Source organism: Panthera tigris, chromosome B1, assembly GCF_018350195.1.
Source record: "Panthera tigris isolate Pti1 chromosome B1, P.tigris_Pti1_mat1.1, whole genome shotgun sequence".
Taxonomy (NCBI): domain Eukaryota; kingdom Metazoa; phylum Chordata; class Mammalia; order Carnivora; family Felidae; genus Panthera; species Panthera tigris.
In genome coordinates, this window is record NC_056663.1 from 43,701,403 (window position 1) to 43,720,774 (window position 19,372).

The window sequence follows — 19,372 nt, forward strand, 5'->3', positions numbered from 1 at the left end:
TAAGGAATAGGGGAGGAATTAATGCAGAGAAATGCTTGACAATGTCCTAATGCAGGTGTCCAAAGTTAAATATCAAGAACAAAAACGTACCACATTAATCCCACCTGCGTGGCTCCTTGAACACACTGTTCCCACAAATGCCATTCCTGCAGTCCCACCAAAACCTTTCTTCCTAAATGAAAACAAAAGGTTAGAGTTAGAACATATACTTGGTGGGGAAAAGGAACACACTGCTCTTATTTCTTTGGGTAAGTTTAAACTGAATTGGTAGAACCTACAAAAACTGGAAGAAAAATGGCAAAGATAACTAACATTTTAAAATCAGAATACAGGGGCATCTGGGTAGCTCAGTCAGTTGGGTGTCTGACTTCAGCTCAGGTCATGATCTCACAGCTCGTGAGTTCAAGCCCCACATCGGGCTCTGTGCTGACAGCTCAGAGCCTGGAGCCTGCTTCGGATTCTGTGTGTGTTTGTGTGTGTGTGTGTGTGTGTGTGTGTGTGTGTGTGTGTCTACCCTCCTCCACTCATGCTCTGTCTCTGTCTCAAAAATAAATAAACATTTAAAAAAATTTTTTTTTGAAAAAAAAATCAGAATACAACTGGGGCGCCTGGATGGCTCAGCTGGTTAAGCGTCCAACTTCGTATCAAGTCATGATCTCACGGTCCGTGAGTTCGAGCCCCGCATCGGGCTCTGTGCTGACAGCTCAGAGCCTGGAGCCTGCTTCAGATTCTGTGTTTCCCTCCCTCTCTGCCCCTCCCCCACGGTGCTCTGTCTGTCTCTCAAAGGTGAATAAATGTTAAAAAAAATTTTTTTTTAATCAGAATACAATTAAGTCTTACTTTATTTTTATTATCAGAGAATGAGATTAACATCACAAATTCATTTTTTCAAACAAATGAAGATATGTTTTAGATACCAAGCCAAGTTTTTCTCTTCCCTCGAGGTGAAAAACCTTCCGAAAATGCATTACAATTATTTTTTCAAAAATTCTAATGAGGAGAGACAGGTAACACACTCAATGAATATATGTACACAAGAGGCTTCAGGGCAGGAAGCACATGGAACCAAAGAACCACAGTGGCCTCCATGTGGTTCCCAATCATCCCAGACACACTCATATCTCAGGACCAATTTTCTCCACCTGGAACTCTTTTGACCAGTATATATCCCTAACTCATTCCCTCACCTCTTTAGGTCTTTACTCAAAAGTCTTCCCATCGCGGCCTTCCCTCACCACTCCAACCTCACTCCTCCAATACTTTTTTTTTTGACAGGTACTCAACTATTGAATAAAAAAGCATAATAATAACAACACAATGTATTTAGGCCTTCACAAGTGCTTCACAAAAATAATATCATTCGATCCTGAAACCTTACTACATAAAAATCATTGTACCCACTGAACAGATTTAGAAACTGAGGCTCAGGGAAGTTGTATCTTTACTGTTAGGTAACTGGAGCTTGACGTAATGCTATCTGAGTCCATATCGACTGCCCTCCATAACTATACCATCCTGGGCCTTTCTTCCCTGTAAGGGAAGCAGGTAAGCAGGCTCTAATTAGAGAGAAATGCAAGAAAAGAAATGTATCTTCATGTCACCAAGAGCTGAGCCTTCAGTGCAACAAATATTGTGGCTACTAAGTTTCTTCAAACATTTCCTAGATTCTAAGTCAGAATATGAGCTTCAATGGTTGTCACCTTAACCTTCCTGGGAGACATGCACCTACAGGAAAAAAGAGGTACTTATTCCTTCACATGAGGACAGAAAATCAGAAACCAAGAGAGTGTGTTGTATGTCTGGGTCCATCATCACAAATTTACATATGACAGAGGTCACATGACATGCCCAAGCTCACAAAGGTTCTTTCTGTACCAGTCTTCACAAACAAGCCAAGGTAGGCAACTCCTTCCAGTGATAAAGGCAGATGCCAGCACCTTGGCTTTCAGTGGCTAAAACAAAGGCAAGGAGATGGAGAATTCAGCCTCACGCATCAGCTCAGGCAGTGCCACTCAAACTAGGGGAAAGGAACAGTAATTTTTTCTTTAATTTCCAATTCATTGCAGACCAATACTTCATTTTGCCACTTTTTTACTTGAACTATCACTGACATATTAGTTTCAGGGCTACAGCACAGTGACTGAATAATTATACACATTATGAAATGCTCACCACCATAAGTGTAGTTACACGCTTCCAATACTTTTACTTCTACCTTCCCTGCTTTATTTTTCCTCCTTACCACTTACTAGTATTTAATACATTATACACACTCATTTATCTCATTTATGGCCAATCTCCATCACCAGAATATGGACTCCATGAAAGCAAGAACTGTGTCTGGACAAAAACAATAAAACTGTATTATTTTCCTCACAGAAAAGTCTAGAAAGTGTAAATTAACCCACATTAACAGGAAAAAGATTAGCGGTTGCCTGGGGAGGGAACGTTTTTGGAGGGGAAAGGAGATTGGATTACAAAGGGGCCAAGGAGACTTTTAGAGGGACTGGATGTTTATTATCTTGATCATGGTGACAGTTAAGTGGTTATATACATATGTCAAAATTCATCAAAATGTACACTTTAAATATGTGCAGTTTAATCTTCATCAGTTTTACGTCAATAAAACTGCTTAAAAATTTAAAACAGTTTGGGGCACCTGGGTGGCTCAGTCAGTTAAGTATCCAACTCTTGATTTCGCCTCAGGTCATGATCTCACAGTTTGTGAGTTTGAGCCCTGTATCAGGCTATGTGCTGACAGCATGGAGCCTGCTTGGGATTGTCTCTCCTTCTTGCTCTGCCCCTCCTCTGCTTGCTCCTTATCTCTCAAAATAAATTTAAAATGTTAAAAAAAATTGTTAACATTTTAAAAATAGAGAATTTTTGCCTACTTTATTCATTGCTATCCCCAGTGCCTAGCGTATACACCTATAAATATATTATAAATGAATGAATATATCTTTCTCTGGGGCATCTGACCAGCAAGGAGAAGAGGACCAGAGATACTGATATAAAGAGATGGGCAAGGAAAACACTTTAGCCAGATCACCTCTGCTTAATGCCATAGTGTCCAAGCCCCACTCATGTACTCAGTGCTTCCAAAAGGCTCTTTAGTATCCCATTCTTAACCAAAAACACAACCAGAAGTCATCAAACATTTGGGAAATGCCTCTAACATTACAGATGGATACCAGATAGAGAAGAAAAGATAGCTTGGTAGGTTTGGTTGGGCAAGGTATGGAGAATGTGCTGGAGGCCTGTTCTTTCTGGCCCTTTGTGAATTAGAAGGCATGCTCACTGCCAGGATACTTGCAAGTGCCATATTACTAAAAATTAATAAAAAGGTCACGACCCAGGCTTTGTGAGTATAGGGCTATAAAAAATTATTTTGGCATTTTCAGTACCTTGCTCTACATTAACTCCCATAACAAAAAAAGAAATCAAAGGAAATTTCTCCTTGGAAAAAACTATGAGTTTTAGGTACTCTCGACACTGAAGGAGGCAAAAATATATAAATTAGAACATTTTTCTGCAAGAAGCCAGCCTATCAAGTTAGAAAACGTTTTTTAGGAGGTTGTGGGAAATAAAGAGGAATAATAGCTTTATTGTTTTCACGGGCAAAGGATGCTACAGCAGGCTAAGGCCTTCCAAACTGCAAGCCCTCAAGCCAGAAAACTTAAAAAAAAAATTTTTTTTAATGTTTATTCATTTTTTTGAGAGAGAAAGAGAAAGACAGGGAGGGGGAGAGAGAGAGAGAGCAGGGGAGAGGGAGACACAGAAACCAAAGAAGGCTCTAGGCTCTGAGCTAACAGCACAGAGTCCAATGCAGGGCTCAAACCCGTGAACTGTAAGATCATGACCTGAGCCGAAGTTGGACACTTAACCAACTGAGCTGTCCAGGCGCCCCTCAAGTCAGATAACTTTTAAGAAGGATGAAATGTTTTAAATAGTTTTAATTTTTTTTAACATTTATTTATTTTTGAGAGACAGAGAAAGAGCATGAGCAGGGGAGGAACAGAAAGAGAGGGAGACACAGAATCCGAAGCAGGCTCCAGGCTCTGAGCTGTCAGCACAGACCCAATGTGGGGCTTGAACTCACAAACCATGAGATCATGACCTGAGCCGAAGTCAGATGCTACCCGACTGAGCCACCCAGGCATCCCTTAAATAGTTTTAAATGAGGGTTTTGCTGTAAGTTTTGGAATGTGTTTACATTGAGTGAGTTATATAAGTTTAAGTTTTATTATGGTACCATGAAGATGCTGTGTAGAAGAAGAAAATTTTTAAAACATGTATCAGTAATATCTCAAAGAGAGCAAAAAAATTATTATATCCATGAAATCAGTACTTGATTATATAAAAAAATTAAAAGGAACAAAAAGATCTACTGAACATTAAAAATAACAGAAATTTAAAAAACCCAATAGAAAGCTTAGAAGAGAACAAAGAATAAACATAAAGAGGATCAAATCATCTATAAAATAATTTGAAAACAATTCTTAAAATTGCAGGACATGAGTTTCAAGACTGAAATGACCCACTAAGAACACAGCAGGATGAGTGATAAAAGACCTACACCGAAGCATATCATCAGGAAAATTCAGAAGCCTGGGAACCAAGAGAAGATCCTACAAGTTTCCAGAGAAGGAGGAAAACAAACCCATAAACAAAGGATCCATTATCAGAATGAGTTAAGGCTTCTCAACAGTGATACTGGAAGTCAAAAGACAAGAGACATGCCTTCAAAATTCTCAAGGAAAAAGATTGCATGCCTAGCATTTTACACACAGCCAAAGAATCAAAAAGTTACAAGGCAAACTGTAAAGCACACCGTGGAAAGACTGAGTTACTTAGGCCCTAGGGGTAAACACATTTTCTGACATGTAAAAAGCCAAAAGTTGTTTCTTTCCATATATCCTTTCATAAGAAGAAACTAAAAAACATGCCACACCAAAGTGAAAGAGTAAATCCAAGAAAGAGGAATGACATGGGACAAAGGTGACAGGGAATCCAACACAGAAGAGAAGTCTCATTATCTTAGTGTCACTTGTGAGGTGTCATACAAAGTTCTCCTTATACAAATGAATGCTCAAAAACCTTAAGAAAACATGATTCTAATAGAAGAAGATAAGCAAAAGTTATTCTGACCATTTCATTAATAGTACTTTTTTAAAAAATCACTTACAGAACTAGCTGTGCACTGTCGTGTCTCCGACGTGTTATGAGAAACTTTTCCCGCCACTGTACAAAGTTCCCCAACACATCACCAGCACCTCCAATTATGTTGATCAGGTTTCCATTTGTCCAAATCTCCAGCCCAACTAACACAATTCGAATATTCAACATAATATACATCTAGAAAGAAAACAGAAATGAAAGTATATAAAATATATTAAAGAATATGAGAATATCTTTAAACTTATGATGAAATAACACAACTACTTAAAAACATTTCCTTCAATATAATGAGATTCTAATCTCTCAAGGGTCTCGGTTTCCCCATTCATAAAATAAAAGTAACAGAAGTTCAAAATCCTTTTTTATCTTCCATTCCAAAATCTGACAAACTGAAAATTTTAAGTTTTTGGTAAATTTGGTTTCCAAATTGCCCTCAACTAATGCAAGTCTATTTATAGTCTGTATGTTATCTCACTTAATGTAAATATTCATACACTTCACTACAGGAGTATCAATGAGTTTGATAACAAAGTGCTACCACAAGATCCTGTTAGAGGTGTTACGCAATACATAGTGAACCATACTACCTTTCTAAGTTTTTATCTAAAATTCTAATTACACGCACCCCAAAGATTTCAGATAATGCACTAAGGAACCCATTTTTATTTTATAGAGATACTGTGAGGAATAAAGGACAATAAATATAAAGCACCTGTCTCCTATTATAAATACTCAATAGAACACTATTGTCCTCATCATTATTATTAAGCGTGATATTCACATCAGGGAAAAAACCTTATAGGTAAAATGATCTTATAAGAACATGTATCTAATTCTTCAGTATCTCTCAATGGGTGAACGTACTCCAAAGTCTCAAACCAAATTTCTCTCCTTCCCTCCTTCCCTCTTGCTCTCCCTACTGCATTCTTTCTCTCTCTCTCTCTCTCTCTCTCTCTCTCTCTCTCTTTCACACACACAGAGTCATATCATGATTTCAGAGAAGGAGGCAGCCTTAATCAAAATAAGATTGAGTACAAATTCAAAGATCTTTTCATAAATGCCAAAGTACCTTAGCCTATCTACCCTGAGGATAAAATAGATCCTAATATGAAAGAAATCTCTTGCTTGTCTCCAAGTCTTTGTACAATCATACATTCCTTTCAAACATAAAAAATGTTACAAAACAATCTAGAAAGCAAACCCCTGAAATGAGACAATTTTTTAATTCTGCTCTGAAACTGTGAAAAGACAGGCTAGAATAATCCCAGTGAATAGAAAACACAACTTACACTATCCAAGTAGTTTGCTAAACGGATCATCTCTTCTCTCACCGCAGTCTGATTTCTTCCCATCATGTCATACTGAAAAGCAAGAAAGGAAAATCATTTTCACCAAGTAAGTTATGAAAAAATTTCTATAATCTGTTACAACGAAGATAAGAATCCCAAATATTTCCTCTGAACTAAAAATGGAGGCATTTAGACATTCACCTGCATTTTAAATTAATAAATCTAAGGGATACATTTTAGTGTTAAATACGAATAAAAGAAAAACAGGTTCAAGTGTGAAATAAGTAATAAGACTTATTATTACTGAAGTCTTTATTCACTCCAAATTAGCATCATTTTAAAATGAATTTTCTCTTTAATGTTCCTTTTACTCATTTCAACGCAAAAATGTTTTCAAAACTAAATTTTATAAAGGTAGTGTTTAAAACAATCAAAATGCAGGAAGCCTGGGTGGCTTAGTCAGTTTAGTATCTGACTCTTGATTTTGGCACAGGTCATGGGATCAAGCCTCACATCGGGCTCCACACTGAGTATGGAGCCTGCTCAAGATTCTCTTGCTCTACCTCTGCTCCTCTCCCCTACTCAAACTCAGGCTCTCTCTCTCTCTTAATGAAATGAAATGAAATGAAATGAAAAAAATAAAATGAAATACATAAAAAATAAAACAATCAAAATGCACAGATAAAGGAATAAAAACAATTTAACAGATTTTCTGACCTTTTTTTCCCTTAGGCTAAAGACATTATCAGTAAATAACTTCTAAACTCTGGGCTAAATTAATAATGAGAGATTAACCAATGTTTACCAATAGAGACATTACATGTAGACAAAATAGATATTTAAAAGTTTAACCATATTAAAACAAACAGTTGATATGACCTATTCTTTTCTTCAAGACCTAGCTAAATCCAAATGTCTTTTTTGTTTTTAAGTTTCATTTACTTATTTTGGGAGAGACAGAGACAGCATGAGTGGGGGAGGGGCAGAGAGAGAGGGAGAGAGAATTCCAAGCAGGTTCCACGTTGTCAGTGCAGAGGCCAACACAGGGCTTGAACCCACAAACCATAAGATCATGACCTGAGCCAAACCAAGAGTTGGATGCTTAACCGACTGAGCCACTCAGTCGCCCCAATTCAAATGTCTATTTTAACATTATTTTAATATGACCAACTAAATAACAAAAAGAAAATTTTAAAAGAATGTATGGTTTTGTTCTAAGATAAGAGCATTAATATCAGAATATATCAGATCTTACCAGTTGGGCATTTTATCATGATTCTCCTAAACAAACAAAAAATCTAATATATCTGACAAGGTTTGATTTAAATGGAACCATTCTTATTTTGAACCAGTTTCCAGCAGTACATAACAAATCTATCTGGAATGAGTAATAAATAAAAACATCTCAAATCTCTATTTTTGTCACTTGTCCAAACATTCTCCAGAAACTTTTTATCCATTATCTGGTGCAAAGTTCATGCTCCGTCATACTCCCTGTGCTTTTTCCGTCTACCACTTGAGGGTTAGGAACTTATAATGAACAAATCTGAATACATTTCTATCTATTAATAAACACAGCTTATTTATTTCCAACCTACACACAATAAGAGGTTTTTCTTAAACCATAAAAATCCTCTAAACTGTCTCTGCAGCTTACAGGAAGGAAACTGCTAATATTGCTAAGTTTCTACAAACAACCTTTTCACACAAACAACAAAGCTGACAGTAAAAGTCAGACAAAACATTTAAAATAATCTATATGTTAAATTAAACAGCAGCTATATCTAAAACTGACAACCCTGTAAATGCTGAAATAGACCTATTACTTAGTTAAGTTAAGCACAATTCTTAAATATCAATAAGGAAAATCCCTGGTGTTATCCTGAACACAGAAATTAATAGTAAATACTAAGATCAAGTACTCTCCTCGATTCCCTTCTAAAGCATGCCATGACTTGGAAGTTTTCCGTCTCTTAAAGGGAAGTACAGGTTAGCTGAAATTCTAAAAAGCAAAGCAATTTTATTAGGCAACAAAGTAGTATCTGATTAACTGGTTTTTCAACACAATCCTTTAAAGTCATCTGAAAAGGTGACACTAACTAAAAGGCAGTACAATTACACTTAAGAAATTAAGCAAATCACCCAAAAGAACAAAGGGGGGGACATCACCAGTAAAAAATAGTTAGATGTACTCTCATTCACTACATTTGGCTTCTGGGGGGATTATGAATATCAAGCATGTTTAAAGGACAAAAGTCATTCTAGTTTTAAATTACATTTAAGAAAAATCAACACAAATATATCACATTTTATGTTTCTTTCATGGGATGCTCACTTCTCATCTGCTTTTCATGAAAAAGAAGAAAAACTGTCACCAATCCTACCCTTTCCTTGTCTACGACAATGAACAGCTCCACATAGCGGGTCTGTGGCAGGATAGCTCTTCTTCTCTGTCAAAAACACAAACATCATAAAGGCAAAAAACAAACAAACAAAAAGTTATAACACTACATGATTTTTATATATAGTGGTCTTACCCTAATCTCTAGTCCCTTAAAACATCATACGATTAGTTTACTTCACACAGATCAGTAAAGCCAAAAACGTGTTGCTGTCGTTTTAAGTGGTAACTGCTCTCTGTACTAATCTCAGAAAAATCCTAGGTAGAGATAATATGAGGTATTCAGGTTTCCAAGGAGAATTACTGATTTTCTAATATTGAAATTATACACACTCACACACACTTTAATGGGAAACCCCATTACTATGTTAAGAGTGGAAAAAAGAAATATAATAATTATAAGAATATAAGAACCCAGAGCAGAAGTAAGGACAAGGTTGCCACTTCAAAAAGTGACTAATTCTGTGATTTTCAGAAATTCATATATAGTGCAGAATTGGGCAAAAACTTGAATGTTTTCCAATGATTAAAGCTAAAAGAATGGACGGCTGAAGAGGCAATGAAAACAATGCCATAAACTGGCACATGCCTTTCCCAACCCAGCAGCACCATGACACATATAGAAAGGCACAGATAACTGTAGCTGACCTATTCCTAGAAACACTTGAGTCAGCGAGACCCTTGTCAAGAGTAAGCAGCGAATTCTAGTGAAGACTCAAAACTGGGATACGAGTGTCCCTGCAAGACCTCTGAAATAAGTCATAATGCCCGATCTCTCTCTGTTTCTTCAATCTAGCACTCAAGAATCCCCATTCTGTTTGTGTAAAAGGTATCTAAATAAACTGCTCTCTGAAAGACAGTGTAATGGACTACAATGCAGCAGTGGTAAAAAATACGTATATAAGTATCGTTTAAGATCTAAGCCCTAATTTCTAAAACACATAGAAGCTTGACTATGTTCGACTTGGTGGAAGGAACTGCATCTTTTTATTCCCCAGTAGCTACCACAACATCTGGCACATAGTTGGCAAAAACAAAACAATAATAAGTATTGGTGTGATGCAAAAATACATGATTTTTTAACACTTTAGTCTGGGCCATGAAGAAACATATTTCCTTACTCGAAGTAGCGGAGTAATCCTAGGAGGCTCTTCTTCTTCATAGTCTGTGGTTTCTTTCTCTATATCCTTGTTGGAAACCCCACATTTCAGAGGCTCTTTGTGGACATGATCCATTCGATAAAAGATGTGCTCAAAACGAGAGCTATTTTGTAGGGGTTCGATCCCGTAACTCACATTCTCTATATGTAGCATTCCTCTAAGTGTCGCATTATACGTACACAATTTTTAAGAATTAAGAAAATAATACACAGGAAAAGAAATTAGAAAACACGAAATCAAGTCCCAGTGCTTAACATGTTTAAGAAAAGAACAGTCCAACAGTCTAAAGAGTGGATGACAAGAGAAGCAATGAAAATAATGCCATAAACTCAAATGAGTTAATGAAAATACACTAGAAGAGGCACATGCCTCTCTCAACCCAGCAGCACCATGACACATGTACAAAGGCACAGTGCCCACAACTGTAGTTGACGTATTCCTAGAAACATTTTGGTCAAAGGGACCCCTGTCAAGAGTAAGCAGGGAATTCTAGTGAAGACCCAAACAGGGAGTCAGAAGAACATCTGAAATAAAGTCCTAATGCCCAATCTCTCTGTTTTTCCAATCTCAGACTGTTGGTTTATTTCTCTATACCATGCTACCTAGAGAAAAATACTAGGTTTTAGAATCATGCAGACCTAAATATAAAGCTCAAGACTGCTACTTACTAACGTCACTCCCCTGAAAGTCAGTTAACCTCTCCAAGTGACTGCTGTATAATGGAAGGCAATACAGAGGAGTGGCTAGAAGTATGGAGTCTGGAGCCAAAGAACCAGAGTTTGAATCCCAAAAGTTTCCTACTAGCTATGGGATTTAACACCTCTTCTCTATGTTACATTCTACATGGGGCTGTTCTGGAAACGAAATTATTTAATAAGTGTGAAATACTTAGCACATTGCCTGGCACACAGTAAGTGTAAGTGTTATTACTTAAATGGAGATAATTACAGCCATTTATACAGCTGGTTTGAGAATTAAAAGTAATATTTATTAGTTCAATCAATCATGTAATCAACCAAACAGCACAGCATCATATTGCCAGGCCCTCAACAAATGTAATTTTAATATTATTATCACTTTACTTCATATGTGGTATAATTTCTCTAAATCCCAGTTTGCTTAATCACCTAAATATGGAGATAATGAGCCCCTTTTCACAGGCATTGTGAGACTTAAATGAAATATAGGTGAAAATTGTGTAAACATAAAGTACTACACAGACTTAAAGTATGTTTTTTTAATAGCAAAAATCTTAGCTATCTCAAAACAACGAAATTTTCTCTTTGGATATTGAAACTCACCACTGTAATATTTTCTTAAATAAACATGCCAAGAATGATATCTGATACATAGCTCTAAAGACCTTCAGCAATACCAAAGTAAATCTAATATTGTTAATTCCCCCAAATGACTTGATTTGGAAACAGAAATAGGGAAAGGGGTAAGAAATAGAAGGAAAAAAATGATAAAGAAAATTCCTTACCTGAGTCCAAAACAGCCGCTCAGAGCAATGGATGAATTATAAACTCCCTCCACATAGCCCCGATAATGACAATGATTCTAAATGATAAAAACTGTATTATCTTCAAATACTGTTACATTGCTAAAATAATCACAGAAATTATAGAGCTAATAAAATTATTTCAGGTCAGTAAACTAACAATTTTGTTCATATCACTGGCATCTTATTACATGGCGTTCTTCGGATTATCTTCAGATTATCTACTGCCCTCCTATACAAGGATACAAATATTTAGGCAGATTTCCAGAGGATACTAAGCACAAAGAGCTCTATCCCAATAACCATTAAGCCTAGAAGCAGAACAAGACACCATTATATCATGTTTAACATTTTTTTTAATGCTTGTTTTTGAGAGAGAGAGAGAGAACAAGCAGGGGAGGGGCTGAGACAGAGACACACAGAATCCAAAGCAGGCTCCAAGCTCGGAGCTGTCAGCACAGAGCCTGATGCAAGGCTCGAACTCACAAACTACAAGATCATGACCTGAGCTGAAGTCAGACACTTAACCGACTGAGCCACCCAGGTGCCCTATATCATATTTAACATTTTAGATCACAGTCAATCCAAGAAGCAATAGCAGCCAAATGATACCTAATACAGAAGGGGACCTTGTGACAAGCTAATGATGCCAAGGCGGGAAAAAAATCAGTATGTGGTAAAAAAGTAATTTTGACCAGATGATTTTTTCTTCTTAACTATATATTGATTATATTATTATTAGTTTTACATTTAGCCATCTTAAAAAAACTAAAGAGGCTTTATCCTTAATTTTGAGGAAGAAAATGGCCAGTGGAAACACAAGCATAATATCACTTACTAATATCAGATTTTTTTATTGCATGATGAGATCTTGTCCTCTTTAAAACAATTTTAAAGCACAAAAAAAAAAAAAAAAAAAAGCTAAGGTGGGTGGGGGAGGTGGTTGTTAGGCAACATTAAGATGTATCACAAGACCTTAATATTTAAAACAGTACAGGGGCGCCTCAGTGGCTCAGTCGACTGAACGTCAGACTTCGGCTCAGGTCATGATCTCACGGCTCGTGAGTTCAAGCCCTGCATTGGGCTCCGTGCTGACAGCTCAGAGCCTGGAGCCTGCTTCAAATTCTGTGTCTCCCTCTCTCTCTGCCCCTCCCCTGCTCTCTCTCTCTCTCAAAAATAAACGTCAAAAAAAAAATTAAAAAAAAAAAAAACAGTACAGTACTGGTGGTGCATTGGGATAACAACCAGTGGAACAGAATTTGGGGACTTGAAATAGACCAAGTACACATGGAACTTTTTGTGATAAAAGTGGCATCTCAAATCAATGCGGCAAGGATGCACCTTTAAGTAAATGGTGCTCAGTCCACTTAGACATTTATAAAAGAATAAAATTAGATCGGTACCTCACACCATGCATAGGAATAAAATCTTAATGAATCAAGAGTCTGAACATTAAAAATAAAATCATATATAAAAACCAAAAGAAAACATGAGTGAATTCTTCTCTAACCTGGGTATAGAGAAAGGCTATTACTTGAAATATAGACGCAATAAAAGAAAAAACTGATAATTTTTACTACATAAAAAGTTTTTCAAGCTTCTATATGGCAAGAAATACCAAAAAACAAAGTCAAAACACAATACACAAACTGGGAAAAAGTATTTGTAACTTGTATCAGAGATACAATAACTATAAAGAACTCTTAAATATCAAAGAGGAAAGATTAAAAACCCAACAGAAGAGAGGAAGAAGTAAAACTGTCACTATTTGCACATGACATGATATTATATATAGAAAACCCTAAGGTCCCCACCAAAAAACTGTTAGAACTAATAAATGATTTCAGTAAAGTTGCAGGAAACAAAATCAATATAAAGAAATCTGTTGTGGTTCTATTCACTGATAATGAACTAGCAGAAGGAAAGATTAAGAAAACGATCCCATATCCATCAAAAAGAATAAAGTACCTAGATACAAATTTAATTAAGGAGGAAGGTCCTGTACACAGAAAATGGTAAGATATTAATGAAAGAAATTGAAGATACAAATAAACAGAAAGATAATCCATGACCATAGATTGGAAGAATTAATATTGTCAAAATGTCCAAACTACTCAAAACAATCTTACAGATTCAATGCAATTCTTATCAAAATTCCAATGGCATTTTTTACAGAAATGAAACAAATAATCCTAAGATTTGTCTGGGACCACAAAAAAACACCAAATAGAATAAAGACACTCCTTCCTCTTCTTGAGAAAGAAGAACAAAGCTAGAGGCATCATGCTCCCTAATTTCAAACTATATTACAAAGCTATAGGAATCAAAACAGTATGGTGTTGGCATAAAAACAGACACACAGATCAATGGAACAGAGAGCCCAGAAATAAACTCATACATATATGATCAATTAATTTCTGACAAGGGAGCCAAGAATATACCAATCTCTTCAATAAATGGTCCTTCAGAGGAGCACCTTGGTGGCTCAGTTGGTTAAGTCGTGAAGACCATCACGACTTCAGCTGAGGTCATAGTCTCACAGTTTTTGAGTTCGAGCCCACATCGGACTCTGTGCTGACAGCTCAGAGCCTAGAGTCTGTTTCAGATTCTGTCTCCCCTTCTCTTTGCCCCCCTCCCATGCTCATGTTCTGTCTCTCTCTGTTTCTCAATAATAAATAAATGTTAAAATAAAATAAAATAAAAAATAAAATAAAATAAAATAAAATAAAATAAAAATAAAAATAAAATTTTTTTTAAATAAAAATAAAAAAAATAAATGGTCCTGGGAAAACTGGAGAGCTGCATACAAAAGAATGAAACCAGACCACTATCTTACACCATACATAAAAATTAACTCAAAATTAGATTAAAGACAGCATAGTGACTACAGTTAATAATGCTGTATTGTATAATTGAAAGTTGCTAAGGGAATAAATCTTAAAAAGTTCTCACTACAAACACAAAAAAATTTTTAACTATTATGGTAACAGATATTAACAAGACTTACAGTGGTGATCATTTCACAATATATACAAATATCAAATCATTTTGTCGTACACCTGAAACTAAGGCAGTAAAATGTATGTCAATTATACCGCAATTTAAAAAACAAAATCTTAGAGGGACAACAACAAAAGAAAATCCAGTGGAAAATTGGGCAAAAGACATAAACAGACAATTCACAAAAGAACATAAAAATGCCCTCACATACATGCAGATTTTCAATCTCACTCATGAAAAAGTAAGAATCCATGAGTCTGCACTGATATAAATAAATGAGAAGGGACATCTTTTCCTTACAGAAAGCACTAATTCACACGGAAGCACTAATGAAATTAAGAAATCACCATTTTAACAACCATCATAACCATTAATTCAGACAACTACTACATACTAACACTAGTGGGTAAAAATTTGAGAAGTAACAGGATATTTATATTAGTCTCAAAATGTCTAACCATAATATTAATTAAAAAGGCAAAAACAGTAACTTTATAGAAGAGAAACCTGGCAGGCAATTTCTTAACCAAATGATCAATATTAATACCATCAGGAACAGCACAAATGCAGCCCCTGCTTCCTGACAGGATACACTGAGGACCATTCGGTATCACTTTGGTGGTATTCCTGCCAAAAGTACATAACCTGACTCTGATCACGAGCAAACGTCAATCTCAAATGGCAGGATGTTTACAAAAGTTGGCCTATACTTCTCAAAAATGCTATTGTCATGAAATACAAGGGAAGACAAAGGATTTCCAGATTAAAGGAGACTACAGAGACATGACCACTGAATGCAGCACAATAACATGGATTTTCTTTTGCTATAAAGTATATTATTGGGATGATGGACCAAAAACAAAAAACAGAAAGAAAAATCATTAAGGTCTGTATATTAGAAAACAGCATCACTTCAATGTTAACTTCCTAATTTTGAGAACTGTACTTGATTAAATAAAAGAACTCCTTGTTTTTAGGGAATTAACAATGAAGTGTTTAAGGGTAAAGTGATACCATGTTTGCAATATACTCTTTAAAACTTTCAGAAAAAAAATAGAGAAGAAAGAAAGGATAAAGCAAATGCAGTAAAATGTTAACATTTGGGGAATCTGGGTGAATGGGACGCATGAATGTTTTATATTATTCATGCAACTTTTCCTATAAGTCTGAAGTGGTGAAAATTAAAAAAAAATTAAGCAATTTACACTAAAAATACAGGCTGAATTTCAACACTTTACAACTTTTTCTATTGTGGGGCAATTCACAACCACTAATGTTTTTCTTTCTAGTGCTTTATGTTAAAGTCTAGCTTTGATATTGTCTTCTTCTCACCAGAGAAAACTAAATACCTTCTACTATTACTAATGAGGTAGCATCTATGAGGTAATAATACTTGTAACTCATGGCACTCTAAAATTAAATGTTTCTAGGGGCACCTGGGTAGCTCAGTCGGTTAAGTGTCCTACTTCGGCTCAGGTCATGATCTTAAGGTTCATGAATTCGAGCCCTGCGTCAGGCTTTGTGGAGTCTGCTTCAGATTCTGTGTCTCCCTCTCTCCTCCCCCACTCATGCTCTGTCTCTCTCTGTCTCTCAAAAATAAATAAACGTTAAAAAGAAAAATTTTTTAATTAAATGTTTCTAGTTTCAATTATAATAGAAGCTCTCTTATTTGACATGACTGAAATCCATCACTTGGTTGCTTAATCTGCCAACTTGACAGTATTTTTTAAATAACTGGGTTTTATTAATAAATCTTTCCAAAGGCTCCAATGTACTTTAAAAAATCTTATTTCACAAGTTTACAAAACATCTAGTTAAACTGCATGATTACAGTAAAGGTGCAAATGTCACAGTTTTGGAAATACACAAACTATAAGCAAAACACTCAACTAGGGAGAAGAGAAATACACAGAACTATTATAGAGCCACCTAAAAAAAAAAAAAAAACAACCTAGCCACAGCCCACAAGCCTTGGGCAGTCAATATACTTTTCATATGGAACAAAGAGTATTAATTAATTAAAGAAGTTAACTTTAGAAGTGTCTTAAGACACTTGCTAATACATTTGCAAGGTACCCCAAAGTTCTAACACATGGTAATCTGGAATTTTGTTTCACACAGAAACTTGAATAAAGTGGTTATTAAAACTTAGTTTCTTTGTGAAAAATGGCCTTTGTGAAAGACACTAATGATAAAAACCAGGTAATAGCACTCATAAGGGAAAGCATTCATGTTTTCTCAGTGTAATTTCATTGCATTTTATAAACAAAAGTAATGTCATTATAATATCTGACAATCTAGCCATAGGCCAAAAATTCCCAGTATCAAGGTTTTAATTGGTATCTCAAATCTACATACTTTCATTTATCTAAACAATACTAAAAACCAAGAAATAAGAAAAAGACTTCATCTGTCTTAATTTGTATTTTTCAATCACCCAAGAAAGCACAATTCCATAATAATACTTTCAGATAACAGTTGCATCAATTTCTATTGACTGAAATCTATTTTTAGCAGTTTTAAGCATTTATATTTTCAATAATAATAAATAATATTTATGGAGTTAATAATGGTCAGACTATCTGTTCTGAGTATCTTACAGGTATTAACTCATTTAATGGAGACACAATGTACAGCATAAGGAATATAATTAACAATATGTAACAACTTTGTATGGTGACAAATGGGAGCTAGGTTTGTCGTGGTGGTCATTTCATAACGTATATAAACTTTGAATCACTATGTTATATAGTGAAACAAATACAATATTGTAAGTCAACTACACTTCAATTTTTAAAAAAGTATTAACTCATTTAAGCTTTCCAGTAACTCCATGAAGTTGTAATTATCATTCCCATTTTAAGGTGAAGAAAACAAGGTACAAACAACTCAAAGTAACTTGACCAACAAATAAATGACAGAGCCAGCAACAACAACAACAACAAAAAAGAGCCAGGATTACATCCAAGCAGTGTGAAATTAATCTAAAACAAGGGTTTGCCTTCTATTTATTTGAAGTGCACTGCAAAAGTGCGTAACTAACATAAACAATTCAACCCAGCCAAACATTACAGAGCTTGCAGGAAAATAACACATGTTTAATGGGAACAAATACTTCCATGGACACTCATGCAAAAGAAAGAAATACAGAATAGCTAACTGCCAAAAAGGACGCAAAATGCTCTTCCCAAAAGACACGAAAAATGTTTATGCTCTAATTTAATAATGCATAAGACCAAATTCAGCAACTACCAATTATTTTGAGTATTCCTGGCCAGTTCTGTCTTCAGAAATACTCTGTTCTCTGATGCAAAGAGGACCACATTTCTTTAGAAAAGAACTATTTTTAGTAAACAATTACAACATATAACAGCATACAAGTGTTTGTTCTTTACTAAGTATTAATGGCAAATCAAATGGCTTAATAAGTAAGAGATGCTTTCAGGGAGATTAACTTCCAGCAAAAACAATTTTTTAGATTTTAAAATATAGCAAACATTCATAAGGAGTAAGGATTACCATAAATAGAAGATTATTTCTTGAACTTTAAAAAAAACATTTGACAACTTGAGAACCTGGAGAACTGTAAAGTGCGCTCCAGTCCATGTAAATACACCCACCACACACCCCCTTCCCAGGATAACTCCATATATTATAATGTCAAGAGAGGCCCTGGGTGACTGTGCAATGTATACATAGTCTTCTGTACCTGAATAGAACTAATTGTAAAACTATAATTATGTTAAATTCCAATATAAGATCAAGAGGAAAATGTTACCTGTACATCGGGATGGTCAGAGATCAGAACCCCTTCCTTGTTGTAGGTATAAACTACAAAATCTTGGGGCAAAAGGTCTCTGGAAGAGGAATAAAACATATCACTTAAAATTATTTTACCTACATACAACTAAGAAACAATTCATAAGGCAATATTCCTAGAACATATAAACAGGAACAAAAACTTTCACCTGACAAATTATTATTTAAAGGGAAAGCTATTATAAAACAAAAAGGTCATAAATAGACTCAAATCTGAAATCATGTGTGTTGCTTCATCATAAAGAATGTTAGGCTGCCTATGTGTTCTAGTGGTCATAAAATGTTGGCTGCAAAAAATAAAAGTAATGTCTTTAAATTTTTCTGATACATCTCATAGGAAAAGTATAAATAAGGTTATGTACTTATCATATTTCTAGATGATGTACTCATCATGTTTCTTAGAAGAAAAATAAGTGCTTTTACTCTTTCCTAAAAGTCCTATATAAACGAGAAGCACTCACTGCTTTAACCTTGTAAGTAGAGAGGCAAAATCAGTGTCAGTTGGAGGAAACAATTACTGCTGATTGCTGAACTCCCTTGCATGTTAAGGGAGCTCAGTATTGTAAACCATATGTGTAAAGACAGGGTTATCTTCATTAAAGAAAACAACTGTTCAGTGACACTTGTTAAAAATGGTAAGGCAGACTTTATTCAGCTCCACTGTGATAAGTATAGGAACCACTGCAATGAGAGATAAAGGATCAACTACAAACACAGCATGGGCAAGTGGGAATTTATACCCAAGGGGCAGAGGTCAGTGGATAGGAAATTACTAACTGAAAATATCAGTGGTGAGGGGTGGTCTGGCTAAACTAACCAAACAGATTCTCGCTGAAGATAGGCCAGGGTGATAGGAAATCACAGGGGGGGTGGTAAAGGATGAGGAACCTGATCACACGTCCAGAGGAATCAGAAACCAGGGGGTTCTTGCTAAAACCAGATTTTATAAGGAAGTGCATGGATGATGTACTTAGGAAAAGGTTCAACCGCCTAAGGTTTGGTCAAGCAAAGAATGTTTGTCAGT

At 35.5% G+C, this 19,372-nt stretch overlaps 1 protein-coding gene across 2 annotated transcripts in view; it reads right to left on the reverse strand.

Annotated features, from left to right (window-relative positions):
- Nucleotides 1-19,372, reverse strand: part of ADAM9 (ADAM metallopeptidase domain 9) — a 149,984-nt gene that overhangs the window by 104,664 nt on the left and 25,948 nt on the right. For both annotated transcript variants that reach the window (XM_042983416.1, XM_042983417.1), the window contains exons 4-10: nucleotides 18,308-18,386; nucleotides 11,512-11,588; nucleotides 9,990-10,185; nucleotides 8,852-8,917; nucleotides 6,468-6,539; nucleotides 5,186-5,355; nucleotides 91-172 (exon numbers count right to left, since the gene is read on the reverse strand). In XM_042983416.1, coding sequence (XP_042839350.1) covers nucleotides 91-172; nucleotides 5,186-5,355; nucleotides 6,468-6,539; nucleotides 8,852-8,917; nucleotides 9,990-10,185; nucleotides 11,512-11,588; nucleotides 18,308-18,386 — 742 coding nt within the window. The remainder of the gene's footprint in view (nucleotides 1-90; nucleotides 173-5,185; nucleotides 5,356-6,467; nucleotides 6,540-8,851; nucleotides 8,918-9,989; nucleotides 10,186-11,511; nucleotides 11,589-18,307; nucleotides 18,387-19,372) is intronic.